The 25810-nt window shown below is 48.2% G+C and overlaps 1 protein-coding gene across 2 annotated transcripts in view; it reads right to left on the reverse strand.

Moving 5' to 3' along the window:
- Positions 1–1070: 1070 nt before the first annotated feature.
- The window catches only part of PDPK1 (3-phosphoinositide dependent protein kinase 1), an 82049-nt gene continuing 57309 nt past the window's right edge, over positions 1071–25810 (reverse strand). For both annotated transcript variants that reach the window (XM_054714631.1, XM_008146431.2), the window contains exons 8-14: positions 24030–24098; positions 23682–23778; positions 18162–18335; positions 13890–14107; positions 8925–8982; positions 7459–7611; positions 1071–6808 (exon numbers count right to left, since the gene is read on the reverse strand). In XM_054714631.1, the coding sequence (XP_054570606.1) occupies positions 6692–6808; positions 7459–7611; positions 8925–8982; positions 13890–14107; positions 18162–18335; positions 23682–23778; positions 24030–24098 (886 nt within the window). In that variant the 3' untranslated portion in view covers positions 1071–6691. The remainder of the gene's footprint in view (positions 6809–7458; positions 7612–8924; positions 8983–13889; positions 14108–18161; positions 18336–23681; positions 23779–24029; positions 24099–25810) is intronic.

Raw genomic sequence — 25810 nt, forward strand, 5'->3', positions numbered from 1 at the left:
AACAAAATAATTTACTTTCTATTACTATCTGGAACAACAGTGTGAGCATCATATTATACGAAGACAAGCTGCAAACCAGCCTAGAAATTCCTATCCTTTTGCTAGGGCAGTGGGAAAACTAGGATAGTTAGAAAGCAGTCTGAAAAAGATGTCCTACCTGGCCCTTCCATGACATCCCTTATCCACCCCTTAATATGAACAACATTCCCTTTGAAATATCACTCTGTGGACATCACCTTCTTAGAATGCTAAACGGGGTGCGTGTTGTGGCTGGAAACAATGAAGCACCAATTCTCTAAATGCAAGCCACTGGGAGAGGAAGACGACCGTGTCCACTCCCCCTTGCCAACATTAAGTCAAACGTCTGGAATGTGAGAAGCGAAGGACGCCAGGGTTCTCTGGTTCCAAACCCACTCAGTACACTGGGACGGAGAAGAGGAGGTGGTGACACACCAGGGGCCAAAGAGTGAGATGTGAGGTGGAGCAGTAGGTGCCAGAGTGCCAACCTCTTTCCCAGGCCCAGGGCAGGGAGTTTGTGGGCTGGGGTGGAGCTGGGACAAGGGGAGTTCGGGCCATGCTCACCTTGTCGGAGTCCAGGTTGAGGTTGGCCTGGCACAAAAGGTACAGGTAAGAATTTGGATCCCGGGACAGCGTATGCCAGATGCTGAGGAAGTAAATACTGAGCAGGTTGAGTTAGACATGCTGGGCCAGGCACCCAGTCCTGAGATGCAGCAGGGGAAGCAGCTGGCTAAGATTCTCTGCCACGATTCCAGCAAGCCCTGCTACCTTGCACCAGAAGCATTGGCCTTTACTAAGTCCTCCGAGCTGTCCAGCACACTTTCAGTGCCAGCCCCCGCCTCACTTAGAGGTGGAAATCCGGAAAAGTGGTAGGCTGTGCCTCTCCCCACGCCCACCCTCAGCCATGTGCATGCAGCCTGTGATCCACTGGCTTGGGGCTCAAGACAAGCTCATGACCTCAGTCCAGTGTGTGCTGTGCACTGGCCACTGCTCTGGCCCAAATCCAGGTCACGCCCACCCCAGATCCCCAGCCAAAGGAAAAGCTATGCAGCGAGTGTCTACACTCTTCATGCTTTTTTATTACAAGACTACCTCGCATATGTGTAAAATTCATCATCCAGCAACTACATCTAAGCACAAATATTTGAAAAAAAAAAAAGATTCATTAAATTATATGATTAAATCATTGACCAAATAGAAAATTTATATAATAAAGCCAGAGAAAAAGTTGTAAAATATAGTTTACAATAATTATTCACATTCAAGGCTGTACATCAATACATATAACAACCTGGCCCCAAACATGAATTCAATCCAAATAATTCATATATTAGATTTTAAATAACACAGACTGAATTAGAGGCCAACAATAGCCAGCAAATAATCTTATATAAGAATAAAAATACAAAAGTGTATATCCTAATATCATTGCATTATTTGTTTTTCATAAGTTTTTTTTTTTTTAATTTTTGCTTTGCCTGTACATCACAGTTACAGCTACAGACCAGGTAGAGAATATCACACGTTCTAAGTGACTGCCACCGACCTGAAAGACAACTAAAGACTATTGCCTCGTCCGATTTTGTGTTAACAGGTACAGCAGCTCTAAATACTGCAGAATTAAATTTTGCCAACATCCAATCAAATTTATGATGGCGATAGAGGCTTTTCACCTGCAAAATGAACCCGACTCATGGTCATTCAGCTAGACAGATAGACTAGGGTGGATTACACAGCTTAAAAAGCTTTGTTTTTGTAAATAGGTCTCTGTACATAATGTTTGTTGTTTCCTCGTACTGAAGAAATGACTTAGGGGGAAAATTCAGGTGTATGAAGGCTTGTTCAGTGGCACACCACAGCTGTCTGAACCAGGGAGAAAACTGCTCTTTGCTGGAACAGCTTCCTCCCCAGACCAGCTCTCCACAGGCAGCCTGCTGACAACCCTGCCAGCAGCCTGTGCCCCTCAGAGGCTCTGGCAGTGACTCCTGCCCTGGTTTAAAGCACTTGCCCGGCAGGCTGCCCAAGAGGCCAGGGCCACACCCACTTGAGTCACCATCCGTTCAGGTTGGGTTTGGATGTGAAAAGAAAGAATAGGGGAAAGCATGTATGGCAACATCTCCAAAAACAATACCATCTCCAGACTCTCCTGGCGACTGCATCCTCAGCCTATGGACTGGCCAAGGGAGCGGGGTTTGAAGATTCAGAGGAGGGCAGGAGCCCCAATTCTGTGCAATTCAGCCAGTCTTTGGCGGAGTCATGTGCCACTGAGCATGGTACCTAGAAAAATTTCTCATGCATGTTTCCCTTCAGAATCAATGGACCACAAAGTAAAGTGGAGAAATTAAGAATGAAACCGAATGTGGGTGGTCTGGACTTGAAGACAACTAGACAACCTGCAACACTGTGGGTGAGGAGAGGGGAGAAGTCCTTAAGTCCTTATCAGCCAGGATAACCACTTTCTGCCATGAAAAAGCCTGGCCATGTGCTATACTGAACCAAGACCCTCTGACAAAGTCCCAGGATTTGAAGAGCTGGGGGTGGGGGGTGGGAGGGGGGCACACACACTTCTGTAAAACACAACTGTGTCTGTGATTTTTTTTCCAAGTAGAGCTTTTGCTTTTTCAGATTCCAAATGGCCCAGCATACTTTGAGTCTATAAACTCAATTACAAATCACCCAGTAAGCATGTGGCAAGATCCGTTCAGCACTTTCTATCTCCTGACTGTGCAGACACAAATTCAGTACCATTGTGGACACAAAGCACAAGATTCTGAAAATATCACCAAGCACTTGAAAGCCATAGCAGCAGGGGTGGGAGAGTAACTAACATGCAAGCACACCAGATTCTTTCAATGAAAAGGAGGAAATTGACTTCTGGAAAAAACTGTCACAAAAATACTGCAGCAATGACATCATTTTTAGCATTAAAAAAGAAAAAGAGCAGTCTTATTCCAACACTGTTTGAATAAGAGTTTCAATACAGTTTACCAGGAATTCATTCATTTCTTCAAAATATGAAGGAAACAACTAAGGAGGTCCTGTTTTAGAACTCTGAGCATCTAAGCATCAGATCAGACAGAGAAATAAATTAATACCACCATTGAAACAAACTTTTACTCAAAAATACTACTTGTGGGAATGGGGGTAGGAGTCAGAGTAAAAAACCAAAGATTTAGAAAGATAGTCATCACAGCATTATTTAAATAGTGAAAAACTAGAAACCATCTAAATGTTTTATAACAGGGAAATAGATAAATTATAAGATTTATAACAAACTCTACAATCATTAAAAACAATGCTTCTGAATCATTATTCATGACATGGGGAAATGCTTAAGATAAAATATCAACTGAAAGAAGCTGGATGCACAGCAGTATGTATCGGCCCTGGCCGATGTGGCTCAGTTGGTTGGAGCATCATCCTGCGAACCAAAGGGTTGAGGGTTCAATTCTTGGTCAGGGCACATATAAAGGTTTCAGATTCGATCCCCAGTTGGGGGGTGTACAGGAGGCAACTGATGGATGTTTCTTTCTCACACTGAAGTGTCTCTCCCTTCCTCTCACACTAAAAATCAATAATAAAAAGAGCATGTTTTATGTTTCCAGTTTAGATGGAAAAAGCAAACAAATTTGGGGCAGGGAGAGGACAGGTTAACACCAAATGTTCACAGTGGTCTTTACTGTTGTTTTTAGAAAACAAATGTTTTAAGAAAATACTGAGTCGCCCAGTGCCCCCTGCGCTGGCACACTGCCCAGGGCTGGGGTTGGTATGTGTGCCATGGGGCCATCTCCTGCAATTCCTTCAGGTCTGGGCCACAAATAGCCCAAGAGGCTGGAGTAGGTGTATTCTCGCCAGCTCTGGCATGACCACAAGAGCCGTTTTTTCCAAAGCACGTCTGTCACAAGTTGTTAGGTTCAGAACAGCAGGCAGTCAATGGTGCCCATCATCAGTGGGGCTTTGCACTCCACAGGGGGCTGCCCACTGCCCAGGGCCCTGGTCGGGTCCACAGAGAGAGGATGCCAACCCAGTTTCCAAGTCCCCAGAGACAAGCAAGGCACAGGGAAGAGCACAGAACCTCCGCCGTCCTCCCTCCCTCCGTGCCAGACGGGCCACACGGTATGGGACTGCCTCCGGTCGGTGGGCACTTGGTTTGACTTGTCTTTGCCTCCTCTCAGGAAGACACATGGCTCCTGGATCTATCTATTCAACAACAGGGCATTTTCTTTCTCACTTGGGATAAATCCACATTCCTATTTCCAGGTATGTCTGTGTATGTACATAGACCCTTGTCCACAACTCGGAATGTAAGGCACCTGCATGCCAAGACGATGGATGTAAGGATAAGTTGGATAAAATTAAAGATGGCAGAAGTATAGGGTAAAAGAATACACATGGGCCTTTACAAAAAACAAAAACGGCCTCTGAGTGAAACAGAACGCTGGCTTACAGAGAAGGGCTCCGCTTACACTGGCTTGGGCGAGGGCAGTCACTTCAGCTCTGTCAACTTCGAGCTCAACCCTGAACCCCTCATTTTCTGGTTTCAGAGGTTAAGATGGAGCTTGTTGGTTAAGCCCAGGAGGTAGTGGCGCTATCCAGAAGGCAGAATGCAAGGGAGGACTTGTCTCGTGAGTAGCCCGGCTGAGTGCTCTTTTTAACACAAATACCAGCCATGCTCGGTTCCCTGTAACCAGACACCTGGGGGAGATGCTGCACAGAAACCGGCTCCTAACCCCTCCAACAGCACAGAGGCAGGGCTTGGAGAAGAGTCAAATGTAAATGTGGGAGTAAGCCTGAAGTGAAATTCTTGAAAGGGGCAAGTCAACTCACTTTGAAAAGCAAGTGAACACAGGCAAGCCTTTCAAAAGTGAGGAAAAAGAGGAGCACAGAGGGAGTTTGAGCCAAGGGCACCCCCCCCCCCCCACACACACACACAGATGTGAGCTGTCTTTTTCTCAGATTTCACAGCAGAGGACAGGCCCGAACAGAAACCACCAGCAAACCTGGCTACGACCTCTGCTCAGCCCTCTCCCTGCCCAGCACAGTGAATTCCCCACGTCCATACTCCTTCCCAGCTGAAGAACAGCCACCCTTACCACTCAGACAATGTGAGCAAGGCATCTCTCCTCTCCATCTGGACCACTGGCCACAGAGGCGATAATGGTGTGTGAGACGGGAGACAGGAGACAGGCGGGGAATGGTGAGGGGCTTTCCTGCGTGAGCCTTTTGCGAGTGCCTTGGTGAGTCTAAAGGAAAAGGTGTTCATCCCCGGGGAGCAGCCCGCGGGGCCTGCTCCTCTCCCCACCGATCAGAGGACTGCCCCCCAGGGACACCTGGGGAGGGAGAGGCACAGCCAAGACCCACTGTCTGGGGAGCAGCAGCAGAGAAAACCAAAGGCCTAGCAGGACCTGGACCATGTGCAGGTTACCGGAGAGTAGGTGCTGCCTCTAAGCACTGAGGAGGGAACCTGAAATGGAAGGAGAGCAGGCTGGGAGCTTGGGTTCAAGTGCAAGGCGGGTTAACCCCTTTTTTCCAGGCAAAGTCCACTTGATGGAGACCAGATGACCTGGCACCACGAGAAGGCGTTAGATTCTGTTGGGATGTAAGAATTTTTGGCTGTGAGCATATTCAATCGCAACAAGGAAAGGGTGCGTGTGCCGGCAGGGAGCGTGCACTCCTCCCACCACCCAGATGACTTGAGTACCGTCCCATTTGTGAGGAGTCTCTTGGTTCCTAATTAACTGGTCTGGGGGAGTCCTGCACACTTCAACTTTTAAACAAACTCTCAGGAAGGCTCCTCAGGTCTCACTCCTCCACGTGGAGGCCACCAGGTCCCATCTGCCTTGCTGCCCTGGCCTCATGAGGCCGGCAGAGCGGTCTGCTGGTGCGGCCGGGGCTAACCGGGCTTACTGCTGACCGTGCTCCCTTCAGCCACTGCGTGGGTTCCAGCCCCGGAGGGCAACACCGCTCCGGGGGATGATGGATCGGAACCTTGTGGGCAGAGGCTGGCATTTCACCCGACAGCCTGTTCCGCTTCTCACCACTGGGAGCCTGCCTGGCAGTCACAACACGTGGAGCACTTGCAGACAGAAATCCTGCAGCCAGAGCTACTTCAGGAGGAAAGCAAGGGCCCGCAGCACAGGGGATGGGCCACGATCTAGGGACTTGAGGAAACGAGCACATGGACAAAAGCCAAGAACCTCCCCACCCCGTGGAGACCAGAGGCCGCCCCCGCAGAGCGCACACCACGCCCTGGGGAAGAGTCCACCATAGCCTAGAGGGCGGAAAGAGCCCAGACACACCCTGTCCCCTAGGTCACAGCAAGACCAGCAGGTGACCGGGGTGCACGGTGGAGAGCTGGTGACACTGGTCCACTGGTCCAGGTGGGAATCAGGTAGACGTGCACAGCACTGGGTTCTGGCAACAAGGACAGCTCGGGGAAGCCTCCATAGAGCACAGAGAGCAAGCAAAGCGACCCTGAATTCCTGTTCATTATTGGTTTTGTTCTTTGTGTTGTTGGGTATTTTTTTCTTCTTTTCTTTTAAATAAAAAAGCTGCAAGGTTCCACTGTCTACATTCCCCTTGAGATGGCTGGCAGGTGGTCTGGAAGCGTCCCGGATAGCGGTGAGCTGCGCTGGGGCGCGTGTCCTGGCAGCGAGGACAGGGCTGTGGGCTGTCACTGCACGGTGGTGTCTGGGTGGCTCTGGTATCTGTGCCTCCACACCTCCTGAATCTTTTTGCACCATTTGTGAGCATTCCCGCTCGGGTCCATCAGGTAATACGTCCTGTTTGGCTGCAGAGAAAGAAACCATTTAATGTTCTCAAAGAACTGAGTCTCCCCAAGACCAGCACCTCAACTTGTTGGGGAGAAATCACAGAAAGAAACCAGCACCTGGCCAGTGTGGCTTAGTGTCTGAGCGCCCACCTATGAACCAGGAGGTCACGGTTCAATTCCTGGTCAGGGCACATGCCCAGGTTGTGGGCTCGATCCCGACTTGGCGTGCAGGTAGGCAGCCAATCGATGATTCTCTCTCATCACTGATGTTTCTCTCTCTCTCCCCCTCTCCCTTCCTCTCTGAAATCAATAAAAATATATTAAAAGAAAGAAAGGAAGGAAGAAACTGCCATCCTACTGCAGCCACTGCAGGTACCTCTGGAAGCACACGAACATGTGGCTTTCTTCCTTCCACATATGTGCAGATATGAAATGTGCAGGTGATGACTTACGATCCCTCAGGTCCCTCCCAGAGTAAAAAACAAGCACAGTGTCTCCCAGCCCAACTCAGGGCTGAGCCATGAACGTGGGGCCCCGAGGTGTGGAAAAGGGGAGACAAGTGCCTTGACTCCAGCTCCCTCCTCAGGCTACGGTATTTGGATGCTTCAAATGGGAGTACAAAGGCCTCCAACTGCCTTGCGAAGGAGAACCTACAGAGACAAACTTACTGTGTGGACAAAGAAGGTTTTAAAATTCTTGGCCTCTGGTCGGAGTTCTTGTGACCACGGAATTTCACCTTTCAGGACTTTGTTGACAGGATCCACATAATATAAGTGTGGCCCTTCTGTAAGTAATAACTGTCGTCGTCGTGCAAATAAACCCTGACAAAAAAAAGGACCCCACTTGTTAAGGCTCAGAAGTGGGTGATGACAGTGCTTACTGCTGCCTCAGAGGCTGGACTGTCAGAGCAGCTCAGTGTACAAGAACCACTGCCAGCCACCTATCCACTCACCTGGGACAAAGGGAGCGTGCACACCTCATCCCCCATGTCGGCCCGGCCTTGGACTAGAGAGTGGAAGCACTTACTGCTTGGTTTTGGAGATCTGGATATCTTCACCCCCATTTTAGGCTCCCTTACTTTGGTTGCCACGTGCAGGAACAGCAGCACAGGCCAGCCCACCAGCTCAGGTCTCTGTGCTAAGCAAACTCTGACAGCCCTACAATCAATGGTCAGCCCCACTGCTTCTGGTGCCTTCTGCTCCATTCTGAGGTACAGAGCTCTGCCTGTGAGAACCCACCTTCATGGAGGCTCTCATCCACCGAGGATGCCCCAGGGTGGGTCAGAAAAGGGTTTCATGAGCCCAAGTTCAGAAATTTATGGAGTCTGATGTTTTGATAAAATTAATCCATAATAAAATAATAAAACATAATAAATAACAATTTTCCAAAACAATTCTAGGCCCAGCTGGTGTGGGTCAGTGGTTGAGTATTGACCTATGAACCAGGAGGTTACAGTTCAATTCCTGGTCAGGGCACATGCCTGGACTGTAGGTTAATCCCCAGTAGGGAACGTACAGGAGGCAGCCAATCAATGATTCTCTCTCATCATTGATATTTCTCTTTCTTTCAAATCAATAAAAATTCTTTTTTAAGTTAAAAAACAAACAAAACAATTCTAACGAAGTATCAGATGACTTGTGGTGACGTCAAGCAGAACCTCCTCAATGGAACAGAACCTTTACTGGTGAATCCAGCCTTGTGGAGATCCCAGAACCCTGGCTTCTGAGAAGAAACAGCCGAATAGCTGAAATCTCCCTTAGCTACCGAATCTAGAGATGATCTCTAAAAAGGAAAGATGCTATGTGCGACAAGTTACCGCAGGAACCTGAGAGGAAGGCATGATCCTGATTAAGAACCAGGAGGGAGCCCTGGCTGGTGTTGCTCTGTGGTTAGCAAGTTGGCCCTCACACTGAAGGTCACAGGTTCGATCCCCAGCCCTGGTCAGGATGCATGCGGGAGGCAGACAATTGATGTGTCTCTCACACATGGCTCTCTCCCCCACTCTCTTTCCCTCCCTTCCACTCACTCTGGAAAAAAAAAAAAATCAATGGGAAAAATATCCTTAGGTGAGAATTAACAATAACAAAAGAACCCGGAGGGAGACACAGAAAGATGCAGTGGGAGTCTGACTTACCTTTCGCTTATCTACTGGACCCATTTTTAGTATTAAATTATTTTCTACAAACTGGTGCCTACAAAAGAAGAAAACAAGAATGAGACACTCACATGAGTCAGAGAGAGATTCTCCAAACTCCTCCCTTCAAAACAAACCTCCCAATGGCATTTGTGAACTTTGCTTTAACCAAGCCTCTCCCTTCACAGATCCAAACTCACTTGAGAAACATGAGGAAACTCCAAATGTAACTGAGCACACAAGCACTGTTGTTTTATAGAACTTCCAATCTGCCTTTGGACCAGATGCCAGAAATATCACCTGCTGTCCCCTCTCACTTGGCAGCCTTCACACAACCAAGGAAAGGTAGAGGGAGACTGGGCTACAGAGCTGAGCCCATCACACAAGTCTTGTTACTTTAAATAAAGCAGGACCAAGACACAAAACCCCTCCAAAAGGGCAGAGCCTGCTGGGAGTCAACCTGAGGATGAAGCCTGTTGTTCATATGTTACCTCCATAAGCTGGGACCCCAAGTCAGTGTTCAGAATCCACTGAGCCACTTAGAATCATAAATCTCTAAAAGACTCAAGTTGGACTTGGTTTAAGAATATCTCATCTTAACTGGTGGCTCAGTTGGTAGAGTGCTGTCCCCATACCCAAGGCTGCTGGTTCAATCCCTAATCAGGCACATACAAGAATCAAGCAATGAATGCATAAATAAGTGAAATAACAAATCCATGTTTCTTTCTAAAATCAATTAAAAAACAAAAAAGAACATCTCATCTGGTGTTTCTACCATAGTAATAAAGCACTTTTATTCAAACATGGCAGGAATTTGGAAGAGAAAGCTTCAAATACAGGTTTTTTGTTGTTTTTTTATATATATATTTTTATTGATTTCAGAGGAAGGGAGAGAGAGAGAGACAGAAACATCAACGATGAGAGTGAATCACTGATCGGCTGCCTACTGGAGATCGAGCCTGCAACCTGGGCATGTGCCCTTGACCAGAATCGAACTTGAGACCCTTTGATCCACAGGCCAGCGCTCTATCCACTGAGCCAAATCAGCTAGGGCAAATGCAGGTTTTGATTTAATACACATAATTAGCAAAATATAGGTCTCTTTGATTTCTAAGAGTTTAAAAGAGGGTTTTTTTTTGTTTGTTTTTTAAAGAGGTTGTTTTAATGTCTGCAGGCTCTCTCTTCTGGTTAAAGCTAACAGTTACTGGTTTATGTTCTGATTTTACTAAAATTCCTGATCAACCAAGGTTCTACTTTAGAAACACAAAATATTTTATATTTGAAAACATGTCAGACAACTGTTATATCAAACAGTGACAATTTTAGCACGTAAATATCTAAGCGTGCCCACATGCTTCTCTGGTTCCTTTTGGGACCTAGTGCATGTTCAAGCAGAATGGCCAAGCTGCTGGAACCATGTTCTCCCACTGAATGTGCCTGGCCTAGCGTGACCCAACCAGACCAACACCCACACCCCAGTGCCCACTGGGCTTGCCTTGCTAAGGAATGAGCCCCAAGCAAACTGATGCAGCATCATGTGGATTTTGAAAACAACTAAGATGAATATTAACGATAAAAAAGGAAAAGAACAGTACTTCACTCCCAGAGGCACTAAAAAACAAACAAAACAAGGCTTGAAGCAAAGAGAAAAAATAAAGGAGATTTCTGAAAAGGACATCCAATGCAGCTCTGCTGCAAGATAGAATTATATGGAAAAACAATGGAGCCTAATAGAAAGCCTCTTCTAACTTACAGGCTGTTACAGAAGAACTCGATGTATAATAAAGAATCACAAGTTTACAATAAGGGGAAGACTTTAGTTATACCAGGGCAGGGTGGAGGGTGTCAATTTAAGCCTAGGCCAGTTCACGGCCTCAGTTAGCTGGGCTGCTGGGATACTGAGCCAGTGGGCACAAGATCACCAACAGGGAAGTCTGACAGACATGCCAGGGAAGAAAAGACCTTCCAGCATTTTTGCAGCCTCACATGGATTAACAGGAGAGACAATTAAAAATATTATATCAAACAAAAGAAGAACTGGAAGGAAAAAAGAAGGGGATATTGTTCAAGCCTACGTGGGAAGGGCTACTATTTAATTAATTAATTAATTAATTATTATTTAAAATACTTTTTATTGATTTCAGAGAGGAAGAGAAAGGGGAGAGAGAGAAACATCAATGATGAGAGATAATCAAATGATGAGAGATAATCATTGATAGGCTACCTCCTGCACGCCCCCTACTGAGGTTTGAGCCTGCAACCCTGGCATGTGCTCAGATCAGAATCCGAACCGTGACTTCCTGGTACATAGGTCCATGCTCAACCACTGAGCCACACCGGTGGGCAAGGGGGACGGTTACTTTTTAAAGCTGGAAACAAAACAAGCTACCTAATTCAGAGTAACAGACATGACTACATAACAAAAATAATTCTCTAACTACAAAAATAACCAAAATTGCCGAAACCGGTGTGGCTCTGTGGATAGAGCATCGGTCTGCGGACTGAGGGGTCCCAGGTTCAATTCCGGTCAGGGGCATGTACATTGGTTGCGGGCACATCCCCGGTGGGGGGCGTGCAGGAAGCAGCTGGTCGATGTTTCTCTCTCATCGATGTTTCTAGCTTTCTATCCCTCTCCCTTCCTCTCTGTAGAAAATCAATAAAATATATTAAAAAAAAAATAACCAAAATTAACAAGCAAACACACTGGAGAACATTCAGCAAATACAACCATCTGCACTTTACTGAAGCATCTACAAAGGGAATGACATAAAGGCTTAAAACCTCAACGGCTAAGGATACAAATTGGAAATTCCCAAAAATTCTCAATAAAGAAACTGCCCTGGCCAGTTTCCTCAGTGGTTAGAACATCTTCCCCATCAAGGTCACGTACTTGGATTGCAGGTTCAATCCTGGCCCTGATCGGGGCATGTGGGAGGCAACCAATTGATGTGTCTCTCCTGCATTGATGTTTCCGTCTCTCTCTCCTCTTCCCTTCCCTTTCTCTCTCTCTAAAAAAGAAAAAAAAAATCAATGGAAAAAATATCCTCAGGTGGGGATTAAAAAAAATAATAAAAAAATAAAATTAAGAAAGACCAAAACTTTTTAATGAAAAAAAAGAAACTGAGCGCCACGTTCACGTGTTCTACTGAGATGCACTGGTGTGTCGGCAAGTGCCGTGTGGGTGCTGTGGAAGGGCGGTCTCCCTCAGCACCGGCACCGCCAGCCTGAATTAGGAGGACCTGCTGAAAGGGAATTTGGAAATAGTGTCCATCCTAAGGACAAGCAAAGACCAGGAGCACTCACCTTCACAACTGTTATTCACACTGTGAATCTGAAGCACAAGATGGTTCAGCAACAGAACATTTTGGCACCACACAGAAACATGGAGCTCCTTCCTTGTCCCTGCAGAGTGAGGACTCCCTACTGACAGGCACAAGCCCCTCCAACGCACATGGATACACATTCTCTCTCCCTCTCACACATGCCTGCCAGCACACAGCCACCTATCTCAGCTTCTCTAATGACAGGACACAGGAGAGCCACTGGTGTTCCAGATGGTGAAGAGCTGATGCTGGACTCCTGACCGGATCGTGGCTGGGGTAGACCTCTGTCTACTCCTTGAGTCCAGGAGGCAGGACTCAGGGGGTAGACAGAGATGGTCAGAAGCTCCCTTATTAGCATAAATACCACAGCCTACCCATTCGGTTAATTAACCAATTAGCTTAAACAAGCTACTAGTTACCTACTTTGAAAAGTTTACTTAAAGGAATCCTTTTGACTTTTTACTTCAAAGGGTCAATTCCTACTCTCCTGAAGAAAACACCCCTACCCCCAACTAGGCACCTTTTTCTTTCTGGCAGTTGGCAGGTCGTCTGCAGATTCAAAGATGAAAGCAGACCTAAGTGAAAGATATGTCTAACTCTTGGCATATAGTTAGCATGCACAAGAGGCTTTACCATCGGTGTTTCTCCCTGCGCCCCCCATCCTTTCCACTCTCTCTAAAAATCAATGGAAAAAATATCCACAGGTGAGGATTAACAAAAAAATAGTCAATTTAAAAAAATACAAAACATAAGAAAAATAGTAAAAGGGCTCAAAGTACCTTGACAAGTAAATACAAATGGCCAATGTATCTAGATGTTTGCTTTGATAAGAAATCAAATGCAAATTCACACGAGCCCATTTTTATTATTATTTTTTATTTTTTATTTTTATATATTTTATTGATTTTTTTACAGAGAGGAAGAGAGAGGGATAGAGAGTTAGAAACATCGATGAGAGAGAAACATCGATCAGCTGCCTCCTGCACACCCCCCACCGGGGATGTGCCCGCAACCAAGGTACATGCCCTTGACCAGAATCGAACCCGGGACCCTTGAGTCCGCAGGCCGACGCTCTATCCACTGAGCCAAACCGGTTTCGGCAACACGAGCCCATTTTTAGAGCATCAAATGCTCAAGGGTAGGCATGACCATTAGGGAAATGGGGTTGTTCACAGGCACTGCAGCTACAAAGCACTGCCTTCTTCAATGTGCACCCTTTCACTCTACCTGCCACCCCCGGACTCCACCTTTAAAGAACTATCCAGACAAGTGAGAAAAACTATGTGCAGAGGATGAGTTACAACAGCAAAATCCCTGGAAGACCCCAAACATCTCACCAAGGAGCAGTAGTTATTTAACTCACGGTGAATCATGTCCAAGCACAGATGACTGGCCTGCTGAGACCCAAATGCACTCACTCCCTGACCAACGTTTCTTAATACCCACTTCCAGCTGGACCCTTTGAGGGGCCTCACCATAGAGGGTTACTGGCAGTTTTGGGAGGAGTGAGCTGGTGCGGAGCCTCACAGGCAGCGGTGATGAAGACTAGGATGCCTGCTTTCTCCGTTTACCGTGTCTCGCATTCCCTGTTTTCTGCTCTGCACCTTTATAGCGAGTACTACTTATGCCTATACATTCTTACCAAGGGTTTCCACTGGCCTGCTTCTCCAATAATAACCTCTTCTCATCTTCGGAAAACTGTAAGTCCAGTTCAAAAGAATTAGTGTCCAGGTCATGGATATACTGCTCGATGTTGCTGCCCGCCCTCTGTGGCAGACCCGTGTCCGAGGCAGACAGGGAGTGGGAGGATGACGACGATGACACCTGCATGCAGCCAAACTGGCTCAGGAGATTGTCGTACTGCACAGAGAAGAGAGAAAAGTGAGAACAGCGCCTAATGTTCCCTAGGGTCCAAAGATACAGACAACACTCTGACCTATGCTGTACCTGCAAGCTCACGGCCTGAGGGCCCCAAAGCCCAGGTGGGAGATGAGCCTCAGAGCTGCAGCCCAGTTCTGCTTCTCCTGTTAAGTGTGGGCAGCTCTGATTTCTCCTCCATTGGCTGGCTGGCCACTAAACCAAGGCAGGGCTGAATCCTGCCTGGTTTGGATCCCTCTTTCCGAGGGGAACATGAGAAGATGCTCACCCCAGAGAGCAGCTAACTCTCAGTCTTCATCTCCAGGAAGGGAAACTTCTATAAGCCCCCATGGTGCCCCCACTTCAGGGGGTTAGGATGCCTTCTGGGAAGAGGAGAGATGGGCACCTATGGCCTCAGAGAATGCGCCCTCCACGGTGGCAGGAGTTCAGAGAGCCCTCCTCCTTTAGCCCTGTGGTCCTATGTCTCTGAGTCTATAGCTGTCACTATATGTTCCAATTTGACTGAGTTCAATTAAAAATAAAAAAAATACTCCTTTTCATCTCAGCAAAGATTAATTAAGCTTGATATAGTCAGAGTTGCCTGCTATTCTAGAGAAAACTACGAACTGATGACACAGAAAATGGAATGACTCACAAATGTACGAAAAGGCAGGGGCTGAGTACTCGCACACTCCTAGGCTGCTGAACGGGCCAGAGAGCCCAGCAAAGACCTGGAGAGAAGTGGGCACCCTGGACAGCCAGCCTCTCCATGGCTAACCAAGAGGAAAAGGAAAGATGCCACCAGGAACAGGTGAGATGAGAATGCAGCGCATCCTTCCGAGTCCCCTGTGTCTCTAGAGGGACGACTCCCTCCTGCAGACCCTGCGCCCACCCTCCTGTGTTGCCCCAAGCAGCCTTCACTCATGTGCTCATACAGCTTCAACAGCAGCCTCAGCCCTGCCCACTGACTCCCAGGTAGGAGTGACCCTAGTGACACTCCTGGGGACCCTCCATCTAAGGCCTGGAGCATTCCCCACTTCCTCTCTGAAAACTGCCCCAAGGCCACCTCTGGGCAGTGTCTCCCAGCTTACAGAGGCTTCCGTAAGCTTCCGTGGGTGTCTCAACAAGCCTGCAAAGCCAGCGAGATGACTGTTATCACCACCTCCATTTCCACAACAGGGAAACACGGCTCAGAATGGGCCCAAGGTCACAACCTGAGGGCCAGTGCGGAATTCAGAACCAGACCCGTGTCTTTCCAATGCAGTGACTGCCCCGCTCCCATGGTGGAACTGCTGGCTGACCACCATGACCACTGTTTGCTGGGTGAGTCCTATCTTGGGGGCTCCATTGTACTGTCCCCAGGGAAAGCTCCAGATGCTCTATCTCTGCACTCCACTCTTCTCCCCTCAGCAGCACCTAGAACAGACGAGCAGCACAAACACCAAACCTAGAAAGGACATGTGACAAGAAGTGACAGTGGGCTGGAGTGGAGGTGCTCACCAATGCACAGTGAGGAAACACCAGACTGTGCTGAACACTGAACTTTTCTCCAGGGGCCACCTGGAGTCCAGACACGAGCATCACCATCAGCCACCGGCATGGGGTTAGGAACACAGATGAGAACAGGGTGCCTGCTCTCTTCATTCCCTGAATGAAGATAGTTTCTGCTCCTCTCATTCACAGGGAAGTCCCCTTCCTGCTGAAAAGAACACTAGACTCTCTTGGAGCCTCATGGGTGGTGAGACTGTCCCCTGTGACACAATGTCTACCTCTGCAGTAAGCGAGTATCTCCTGGAGCAGGTTTTCTCTGTATTTGATACTTTCCCAGGTCCAAGTCTTTTTCAAGGTTCATTAAACTGTCCAATTGTGAAGTGTGGTATAGGGAGCTCAGGCCAAATACTTTCCAAGGTTTTCAAACCACACAGCCTTCAAGGCTGAGGATGAGCCACCTAACAAAAAGTAAGTTGTTAACCTGTAGAGCCAGTTTGAGATGGCAACATTTGAGTACCAAGAAGCCAGAGCTCTTGACATGGCAAAGGCAATAAAACAGCAGAGGGCCTGAAAAAGACACTCAAGTGTATGTACATGCATGCATACACAAACACGCACATGTACATTCACACACAGGCTACAGGAAGCTGAGCTCCCCAGGCACTGAGATCTGAGACAACTGCGCCCTCCATCAGAGCTTGGCTCTATCAGAGCTCGGCCAGCCAAACATGCTGCTTCCCTGGACACCCCTGCCAAAGGCACTGGAGACACTAACATACTCCTACTGGCTGTGCCTTAGGAACAACAACAGGGCCGGGGGAGGAAGTCCTGGGGATGAGCCTTCTGCAGTCTGCAAACACAGAGGCTGCAGCCACTGCAATGGGGAAGCAGGTCAGGCTCCCTTCAAGTCTGGGCACAAAGGATATTTCAGGATAAGCAAAGGGGGATGTGTTGCTTATAACTATAAGCAGGAGATATAAGGAGCTCTTGATCTTTGAGAGGTGGTACTAGTAATAATTTTAATTTGGCTCTGGATGACTCTTAGATAAAGTCTAGAATTCCCACATCAACTAAAGTGGAACTCTACACATAACTGGTTAGAATAAGCTACAGTGACAGAACTCAAGCCAGAAAAATGGACTATCCTATCTAATAAAGAGGGAATATGCTAATTGACCATCACACCCTAACAAAAGATGACAGCACCCACAGCCAATAAGGAGGGAACATGCTAATTGACAGCCACACCCTCAAAGATGGCAGCACCCACAGCCACAAGATGAGGGCGCCCAGTCCCCTCAGCCCTGACGGGGCAGCAAGTGTGCGGCTGTGCCTACCCCCAGACGGGTCCAGCCGCTCTGCACGCCTGCCTCCTGAGTTCCCCAGTTCCCTCAGCCCTCCAGGGCCGGCCAGAGGCGCAGGCAAGCCTTGGATGGCGGCTGACCAGCCATTGCCCAAGGTGCAGGTAAGCCTCAGATGATGGATGCCCAGCCGACACCCGAGGTGCAGGCAAGCTGCCAATGGCAGCTGCCTAGCCGCCCAGGGCTTGCCCAAGGCGCAGGCAAGCCTCAGATGGCAGCTGCCCAGCCACCCAGGGCCGTCCAAGGCTCAGGTAACCAGGGCCGGCTGAGGTTTGTGCTGCCGGCAGTGGCAGCAGCAGAGGTGTGATGGGGGCGTCGCCTTCCCCTGATCGCTGGGTCGCCTCCCGCCCCTGAGGGCTCCTGGACTGTGATAAGGGGCAGGCCGGGCTGAGGGATCCCCCCCTCCAGTGCATGCACAGGGCCTCTATTCAATGATAATAAAAAAACACTTGAAGGTGGATGGTGGGTGCACTGCAGTTCCTTGTACTCCTCTGTCCAATTCCATATGCTTCCATAAGAAAAATTTAAAGAACAAAGTGTACTTACACTTACATCTGAGTTCAAGCTGGTGACTACAGCTTCCCACACATGCCAGGTGCTACACCCCTTGGAGTTGTACCACAGTCTCTGCTTTTACCAGGAACTAAAAGCTGACATTGACCAATGTCCATCCTCAATGCCAAGTCCCACAAAGTTCAAAGCAACAGCACCCCAGACTTCTCTTGGAAAGATCAGAAGCATTCCAGAATGTTTTTAGACGTATGATTATAAAGATACCAGCAAAGAGCATATGCCCACCAGGAGACTCAGCATGAGGAGCCCAGGGGAAAAAGTGGAGGGTGCTGTTCCTACTAGCTCCAGACTCCCCGACCCAATATCTGCCTCTGGTTCAATCCCTATGAGTAAAAATTATCTAGAAAAAATGAGAAAAAGGGACTTGACCACCCCAGGGCCTGGTGACCTGCACTCGGGGCAGACTCACAGACAAAAGCCACTTTGGCCTCAGTCTCGGTGAGAGACTCAGACTTGGTCTGCCAAGTGTCCAGATCTATGCTGGCTTCCCCTTGAGTCCTTCATACCATTAATCAGAGTTCCGTGGTCGATGGACACATACTTCCTAGGCACAGAGGAACCACTTTCACAAAGTATGACAAGCAGAATCCATCTCTGCCTGGGTTGTTCCTGACACACATGAGCCAGCTTACGTTTCCATAGCAGTCTTCATCATCTTCCGACATGGCTGGTAAGTAAGCGGTGAGTTTCGGAGGTGTCTGATGATGCAAATTCTCCCACGTAATGGACTCAAAGAATGAATGAGCTTTCAGAGGACCGTATCCTTCCATTTCTTCACAGCCTAATCGCTTTGTGGCATCTAAAACCTTAAATAAATGTCAAGACATGTTAGTGTTAGGGTTAAAAAGTAACTCTGACAAAAGTTCTTTTTGAGTAGTTCCTTTAACTTCCCAGTACCCTAGAAATAGAAAGTGCCTGTGGCCCATCCCACCTGGTCCTACCAAGGGCCAGGGACAGACTGAGTCTCCTTCTGAGCTTCCTTTTACTTCTCTCAAGTTTCTGTTCTTTCCCTCTCACAGGTGAAAAGAAATCACAACTCAAAATTAATGAAAGCAGCAAGCATTATTTTAAAATATACAGTTGAAAATTCTAAAAAGAGAAAAAAATGAATTTACTGGCTGTAATAACGAAGAGAACAAAGAATCTATCTGGATGGTAAGCTATCAGATGGGGGCAAAGAGCCTGTGTCTCCCACCAGCACTGATTTCACAGGGCCCCACAGCTGTCTCCTCAGGATATGGCTGTGTTCCTCCACCCCCAGACTCACAGAGGACCAAGCACACCCTCCCACTGAGGGGACTGACACAGAAGGGACAGGCAAGAAGAGGCAGACGATAGCCTTCTCAAACTGACGAGGCAGGACTGATCCTGCTTCCCCAAGATCAAGTTAAGGGACAGTCTAGAGCCAAAGTACTCCAGGGGCAGGGACAGTAATTTCTAGAAGCTAGGTTATAAATGGCTGCAGAGTAGGTAGAAGCTATACTCACCTGCACCCAGCCCCAAACCAGATTCATAGCTATATTACTAGTATAGAGCAATCAACCTGAATAACCCACTGAAGGCTAGCTGATCTGACACATTATAACCACAGATTTACAGAAGAAGCCACATAGAGACTGGTAAGAAGGGCAGAGATGTGGAAAGGGCTGGCCGCAGCACCCAGGTGCGTTGGCAACTGAGAAGCTGGAGGAGTATCACTGCAGCAAAACGTCCTCCTTCCAGTAGCGTGGGGTCCCAACCCCACACAGGGATCCCCAACTCAGAGCAACAGAGATGGGAACATAGCATCTGGTGGTGAAAATCACTGTGGTTTCCATCTGCCTGAGAGACCCAGGTGCCACCTTCCCAGGGACAAGCACTCCTATCGTTACAGCATGAGCCTGGGAGTGCACTGCACAGTCTCCAACTGCTGGCAAGGCCACTCTGTTGTACTCAGGTCCTGTGGAGGGGTCTGCTAGTTGCATCCATCATGACATTTGGGGCCCTATTTTTCTGGGGAGGTTTTGGCAGAGACTCAGACAGTGACTAAACTGTGTGGATTTGGAAAGAAGGCTGGTCTCCCCCACCTCGAGCCTGCAGCCAGTGCCCCTATGCCCCCCATGTTGACTCACTTGGTAGGCCCTGTCCTGCTGAGTTCAGCAGTGCAGGGGTACCAGAGTGCCTTGCAGAGCTGGGACTTTCAGACCATGTCTCCCAAGGAAACTTTTGTCCAGGAATCAGATAGGTGGATGCTGGGGTGTGTGTGGCTACATTGCAGGGTGGGCGAGGGGGACACTCCCATCTCTCCATCGAGTTCAGCCCCTGCTACCCCAGGAATAAGTACCCACCCACCTCCCACAAGCCTGAAGGAACCACCTCCAACAGGAGACTGTTTGGATCAGCCTTGACAAGTCCTGGATACCCTGCCCCGCTGGGCTCAGTTCCATGGATGGAAGGAAGAGTGGCTCAGGCCTGAGACATTCAAAGTGTGAGTCCCTTGGACGCTATTATCTGGGACCAAGACAAAGTGCTTAGTCCCCTTCTTAGGCGTGGGCTGGCATCACCCCCAGGGGAGACTCTTTTGATCTGTTCCCTAAGCCCAGGGCGGCTGAGCTTGCTCCTGCAAAGGGGATGACTGGCTACACCCAACCTGAACCCGCAGCAAGCCCTTCCAAGAGGAACTAGAATTGGAGTCTCTGGCAGACACTGAGTGGTTTGGCTCTGGAGGAGGGGCCACTTTCCCCTCAGTGAGTCCCTGACTATGTGATCCCCAAGTAGGGGACCCACTAGCCCTATCCTCCTGATCCCAGCTGCCCTGCCCTACTGAGCTCGAAACCTATGCAAGAGGCTGTGGTTCATGGCCAGCCTGGGCCCACTTTACAGTCTTTCTTCAGAAGGCTTTGGAGGAAGACCAAGTAACCTCAGGGAGCCTCAGTCCTTTTACAGATCTGCCCCCAGATCTAAGCTGGAGGAAGATGACCCTTATACACAGATTGGCCACTCCCACATACACCCAGGTCCAGTAGATGCAGCCACAAACAGTGAATAGCGTGGTAGTTCCAGACAGGTAGCCAAGGTTGGTTACACAGAACCTCTGACATTGCCCTGAACCTGAACCCTGCCCAAGTAGAGCCAGAATCAATACAACCAGTGTTGGGCTTCAGATCACACCAGAGCTCAACCCAACTGGCCACATAGCTGCACACACAAAAAGGGATTCCAGCAGGCACCGGACCCTGCTGGGAACAACTCTGCCTTGGGGGCAGCCCTTGCACATCATCTCATATTCGGGGTGATCAAGGTTTACCCTTACAATCAGCCAGCCTGAAGGATTAACTCCACTCACGAAAGGGCCAACAGCACTCAAGACCCAACTACCACAGGAGGGTGCACATAACTCACAAGAAACATTCCTGGAGCACAGAGCTCAGGTGATCTGGAAGATTGTGCCACTGACCCAACAAGGCCCTTCATCATAAAGCCATCATAACAAGTTTGGGAGTTATAGCAGATCTACCTAATAAACAGAGACAAAATGGGAAGGCAGAGAAAAATGCCCCAAACAAAAGAACAAGAGAAACCCCAAAGGAAAGAATTAAATGAAATGGAAGCAACCAAAATACCAGATCCAGAGTTTAAAACAATGGTTATAAGGATGCTCAAGGACTTCAGGGGAAGGATGGATGATCTCAGTGAGAACTTAACAAATAGTAAGGCCCTGACTTGGTAGCTTAGTTGGTTAGAGCACTGTCCCTATACACCAAGGATGTGGGTTCAATCCCCGGTCTAGGCACATAGAAGAATCAACCAATGAATGTATAAACAAGTGGAACAATAAATTGAGGCTTTCTCTCTCTCTCCCTCCCTTAAAAAATAAGTAAAAGAAAATATTTAAAAACAAAACCCACAGAGATACTAAGCATTAAAAAGGACATAGAGCCGAAACCGGTTTGGCTCAGTGGATAGAGCGTCGGCCTGCGGACTCAAGGGTCCCAGTTTCGATTCCGGTCAAGGGCATGTACCTTGGTTGCGGTCACATCCCCAGTAGGGGGTGTGCAAGAGGCAGCTGATCGATGTTTCTTTCTCATCATTGATGTTTCTATCTCCCTCTCCCTCTCTCTCTGAAATCATTAAAAATAAAAAATAAAAAAATGGGCAAAGGACTTAATACACTTTTCCCAAGAGGACATGCAGATGGCTAATAGACATAAGAAAAATTATCAGCGTCATTAATCATCAGAGAGATGCAAATTAAAACCACAATGAGATATCACCTCCCTTCTGCCAGAATGGCTATCATCAATAAATCAACAAACAACAAATGCTGGTGAGGTTGTGGAGAAAAGGGAACCCTTGTGCACTGTTGGTGGAAATGCAGACTGGTGCAGCCATTGTGAAAAACAGTATGGAGTTTTCTAAAAAAATTTAAAAAATCCTATATAATAAAGAGACAATATGCAAATTAACCCTCACACCCTCACAAGATGGCTGCCTATGACCAGGCCGGCAGGGGGGTTAGTGAGGGACGACCAAACAACTGAACAAGCAGGCTGCGTGGGGGAACAAGGCCGGCAGGGGAGTTAGTGAGGGACAACTAAACGACTGAACAAGCAGGCTGTGTGGGGCGACCAGGCCAGTGGGGGGCCGTGAGGGGCGACCAGGACAGTGGGGGGGGGGGGAGGCAGTTAGGGGCGACCAGGCCGGCGGGAAGGGTGCAGTTGGGGGCAACCAGGCTGGCAGGGGAGGGGGGGCAGTAAGGGATGACCAGACCGGCGAGGAGGGCAGTGAGGAGCAACCAGGCCAGCAGGGAGGGGGCAGTTGGGGGTGACCTGGCCGACAGTCGGGGGCAGTTGGGGGCGACCTGGCAGGCAGGTGAGTGATTAGGAGCCAGCGGTCCAGGATTGTGAGAGGGATGTCCGACTGCCAGTTTACTGGCAGTCGGACATCCCCCAAGGGGTCCCAGATTGGAGAGGGTGCAGGCTGGGCTGAGGGTACCCACCCCCCGTGCACAAATTTCATGCACTGGGCCTCTAGTGGTATATATATGGCCCTAGCTGGATTGGCTCAGTGGATAGAGCATTGGCCTGCAGACCAAAGGGTCATGGGTTCCAATCCAGTAAAGGGCATATGCCAAGTTGCGGGCTCGATCCCCAGAAGGGGGCATGCAGAAGGCAGCCAATCAATGATTCTCTCTCATAGCTTTTTATTAAATACTAGTGGCCCAGTGCACGAATTCGTGCACATTGAAAGGAAATTAGAAGAAATATTTTAATATCACTATTCATGCTTTCTCTATAATAGAAGTGTCAATGAAATTTACGATTGACAATGACGGTTGGAAACACATGCATGCGACTGGCGCCAGCGAGAGCTTTATATGTATCACACATGCACAAGTCAACTTAGCCTTTTATATATATAGAATAAATTTGCTTAATTAGACCTGCTTTCTGATTTAGCTAAACTTTTTCCAGCCCAGTGAAGCACCCCAACTTCTCGTTTAGGTAATTGTCTTACTTCTTTTCAGTAGGGTCAAATTTCTAAGCTTTCTAAATCTCCGTTTTCCAGCTAATGTAAGGAAAATAGGATTCCACTGAGTCTCCTATTTACCTACTCCAAGACTTCAGTGAGGATCAAATGAGATGAGGCATGGAAAAATGCTTCACAGACATTTGGTTAAAGCGTGAAATGTTTGCACCTGGTTATAAAGCAAGTTGTTCCTGGGCTGAAGAAACTGCAAGGAGGCTAGTTATCGCTAGGGAGAGAAAGCCGAAGCCTTGCTACGTGACATCATTACCCGGTGCCACAGCGACCGTTTCAGGGCTGGGCTGGGCTGTGGGCTGCATTTTGCGCCTTGGGTTCTTGGCAGCGTCGGCTGTGATTTGGTGGGCTGTCCCTCCGGGGTGGTGGTGGGGCCTGTGTTCCACTTGGGGGAAGCCGAGTGTTGCTTTGTTGGGTGCCAGGTCCAAGGTGCCGTTTCTCTGTAAATGGCCAGTGTGCGTCATGGCAGCTTTTGCATTGAGCGTCTGCCCCCTGGTGGTCAGTGTGCATCATAGCGACCGGTTGGACACTTAGCATATTAGCCTTTTATATATATAGATAGGTGCCTCCAGGTTCAGAGGGACTGGTTGGCTACCAGATCATCTTACAAGAAGAAAATGCAAAATATTTACCAAAAGTTTTTCCACAAGGTCTCTTGCCTTAGGAAAGAATTTTTCAGGAAAGTCATATTCCAACTTAATGATCTTCTGAAATATAAGATATTCGTTTCTGTAAAATAAGAGAAACCATCAGTCTGGGTAGGATCACACAAATCTCCCAGAAGCAAGCTGTACCTTTCCTGGGACAGTGTCTCCTCTCCCCACAGAGCCACTGTATTCATTAAAGCATCATTGTAAAAGTCCTCCCACCTTGGTTCAGCCTCCTCCCACTTCTCTGGCTGCTTCAATGGGCAGAGGTATGTGGGTGGGGGGTGGGTAGAAGGTGGAGGGTAGAGGGTAGGACCAGGGAGTGTCTCTTACCCGGCTCGGAATGGTGGGAGTCCTGCCACAAGCTGGTATATTATACATCCAAGAGCCCAAAGGTCTGAACTTTGAGGGGAAAAACAAAGAATGACATTTGTAAAATTTCAGTGACATGCAGAGGTCCTTCCGTTCCCTCTGTTCATACCACTCTATTTCAGCTTCCTATTTATTGCACTCCTTTAAAACCAGGTCAGTGTGAAGGTGGGAACCTACTTCAGGCCCTTTTCAAAGGGGCCTCCCTGGGAACTTGGGTCCAGAGTATCCTACACACACCTTTTTCCAATGTCAGTGGTAAGCGTGGTGCTGAGGAGGCTGCTAAGAGATTCTCTCATTAACTCATTGTTTACCCCCAGGACAGAGACACAAGCTCACATATACCAAGAAACCAAATTAGACAATATATAGGATGTGCACAAAGCAAGCTTTCTCTTCCCCTTTTTGGACTCACAGTGCAAAGCCCTGCTCCTTCTTTATAAACATTTTAATTATATGTTTCAAAAGAAACACATTACAGTTCTAACTTGCCCTAAGTCATTTCCAGAACCAGCTGGCAGGGACTCGGGGGGAGGGGTGGGGGCAGCACCGCTCTCCTTGCCCTGGATACCACCCCCTTTCCCACCTGCTCTGGTCTGTTTTCTGTTCTCTCAGTGCCACCTCAGAGCTCACAGCTGACACCTACTTTGCATATTTAATTTCCTCTGTAAGTGTTGCATTCTATTCCCAGCTCAGCCCTAAGAAATCATCAAGATGCTCCTCGACCTGCACTGCCAGCTGCCTCTACCTACTCCCACCTCCATCCCAGCCCTATCTGTCTTTAGGGCTCAGAGGTGACGGGATGTAGTCAGTTTCTGGAAGAGGCAACCGCCTGATATCTGGAAAATGAATTCAAAGGGCATGGGGGGAGACAACAGGCAACTGCAGTGCCAGGGCCTTGGATGAGGGCTCTGTATGACCAGCACCAGGAGAGATGAGGAAGCTCTTGATTTGGAATAGAAATGCAACAGGTCAGAAATCTGAGTCACAACACAAAGATGGAGTGAAGGGCATTTAAAAAATGAAATCTAGCCAAAACCGGTTTGGCTCAGTGGATAGAGCGTCGGCCTGCAGACTCAAGGGTCCCAGGTTCGATTCGGGTCAAGGGCATGTACCTTGGTTGCGGGCACATCCCCAGTAGGGGGTGTGCAAGAGGCAGCTGATCGATGTTTCTCTCTCATCGATATTTCTAACTCTATCCTTCTCTCTTCCTCTCTGTAAAAAATCAATAAAGTATATTTTTTAAAAAGTGAAATCTACACCCTAGCTGGTTTGGCTCAGTGGATAGAGCATCGGACTGAAGGGTCCTGGGTTTGATACCTCGGTTGTAAGCTCAATTCCCAGCCCTGGTTGGGGTGCATGCAGGAGGCAACAAATAAATGTGTCTTTCTCACAGTGATGTTTCTCTCTCTGTGTCTTCCCCCTCCCTTCCACTCCCTCTAAAAATCAATGGAAAAATATTCTTGGGTGAGGATTAACAAAAAAATAAACAAACACCTACATTCTACCCAGTAACTAGTTTTTATACTTGATTTTCTCTATTGTTTAGTCTAGTTAAAATAGGAAGCTACATAAGAAAAACACCTACAGCAAAGCATGCCCTTTATATGTGGACACAGTCAGAGAGGATGGAAAAAGAGGGGACAGAGGTGGAGGGGGAGGGAGGAAAGGAGACATCGGGGGAGGGGGAGAGGGAGAGAGGGAGTGCCCCTCTGCCCCACAGCACACAGAAGGGGGAGGAGGAA

This window comes from Eptesicus fuscus, chromosome 4, assembly GCF_027574615.1.
Source record: "Eptesicus fuscus isolate TK198812 chromosome 4, DD_ASM_mEF_20220401, whole genome shotgun sequence".
NCBI classification, from domain to species: Eukaryota; Metazoa; Chordata; class Mammalia; order Chiroptera; family Vespertilionidae; genus Eptesicus; species Eptesicus fuscus.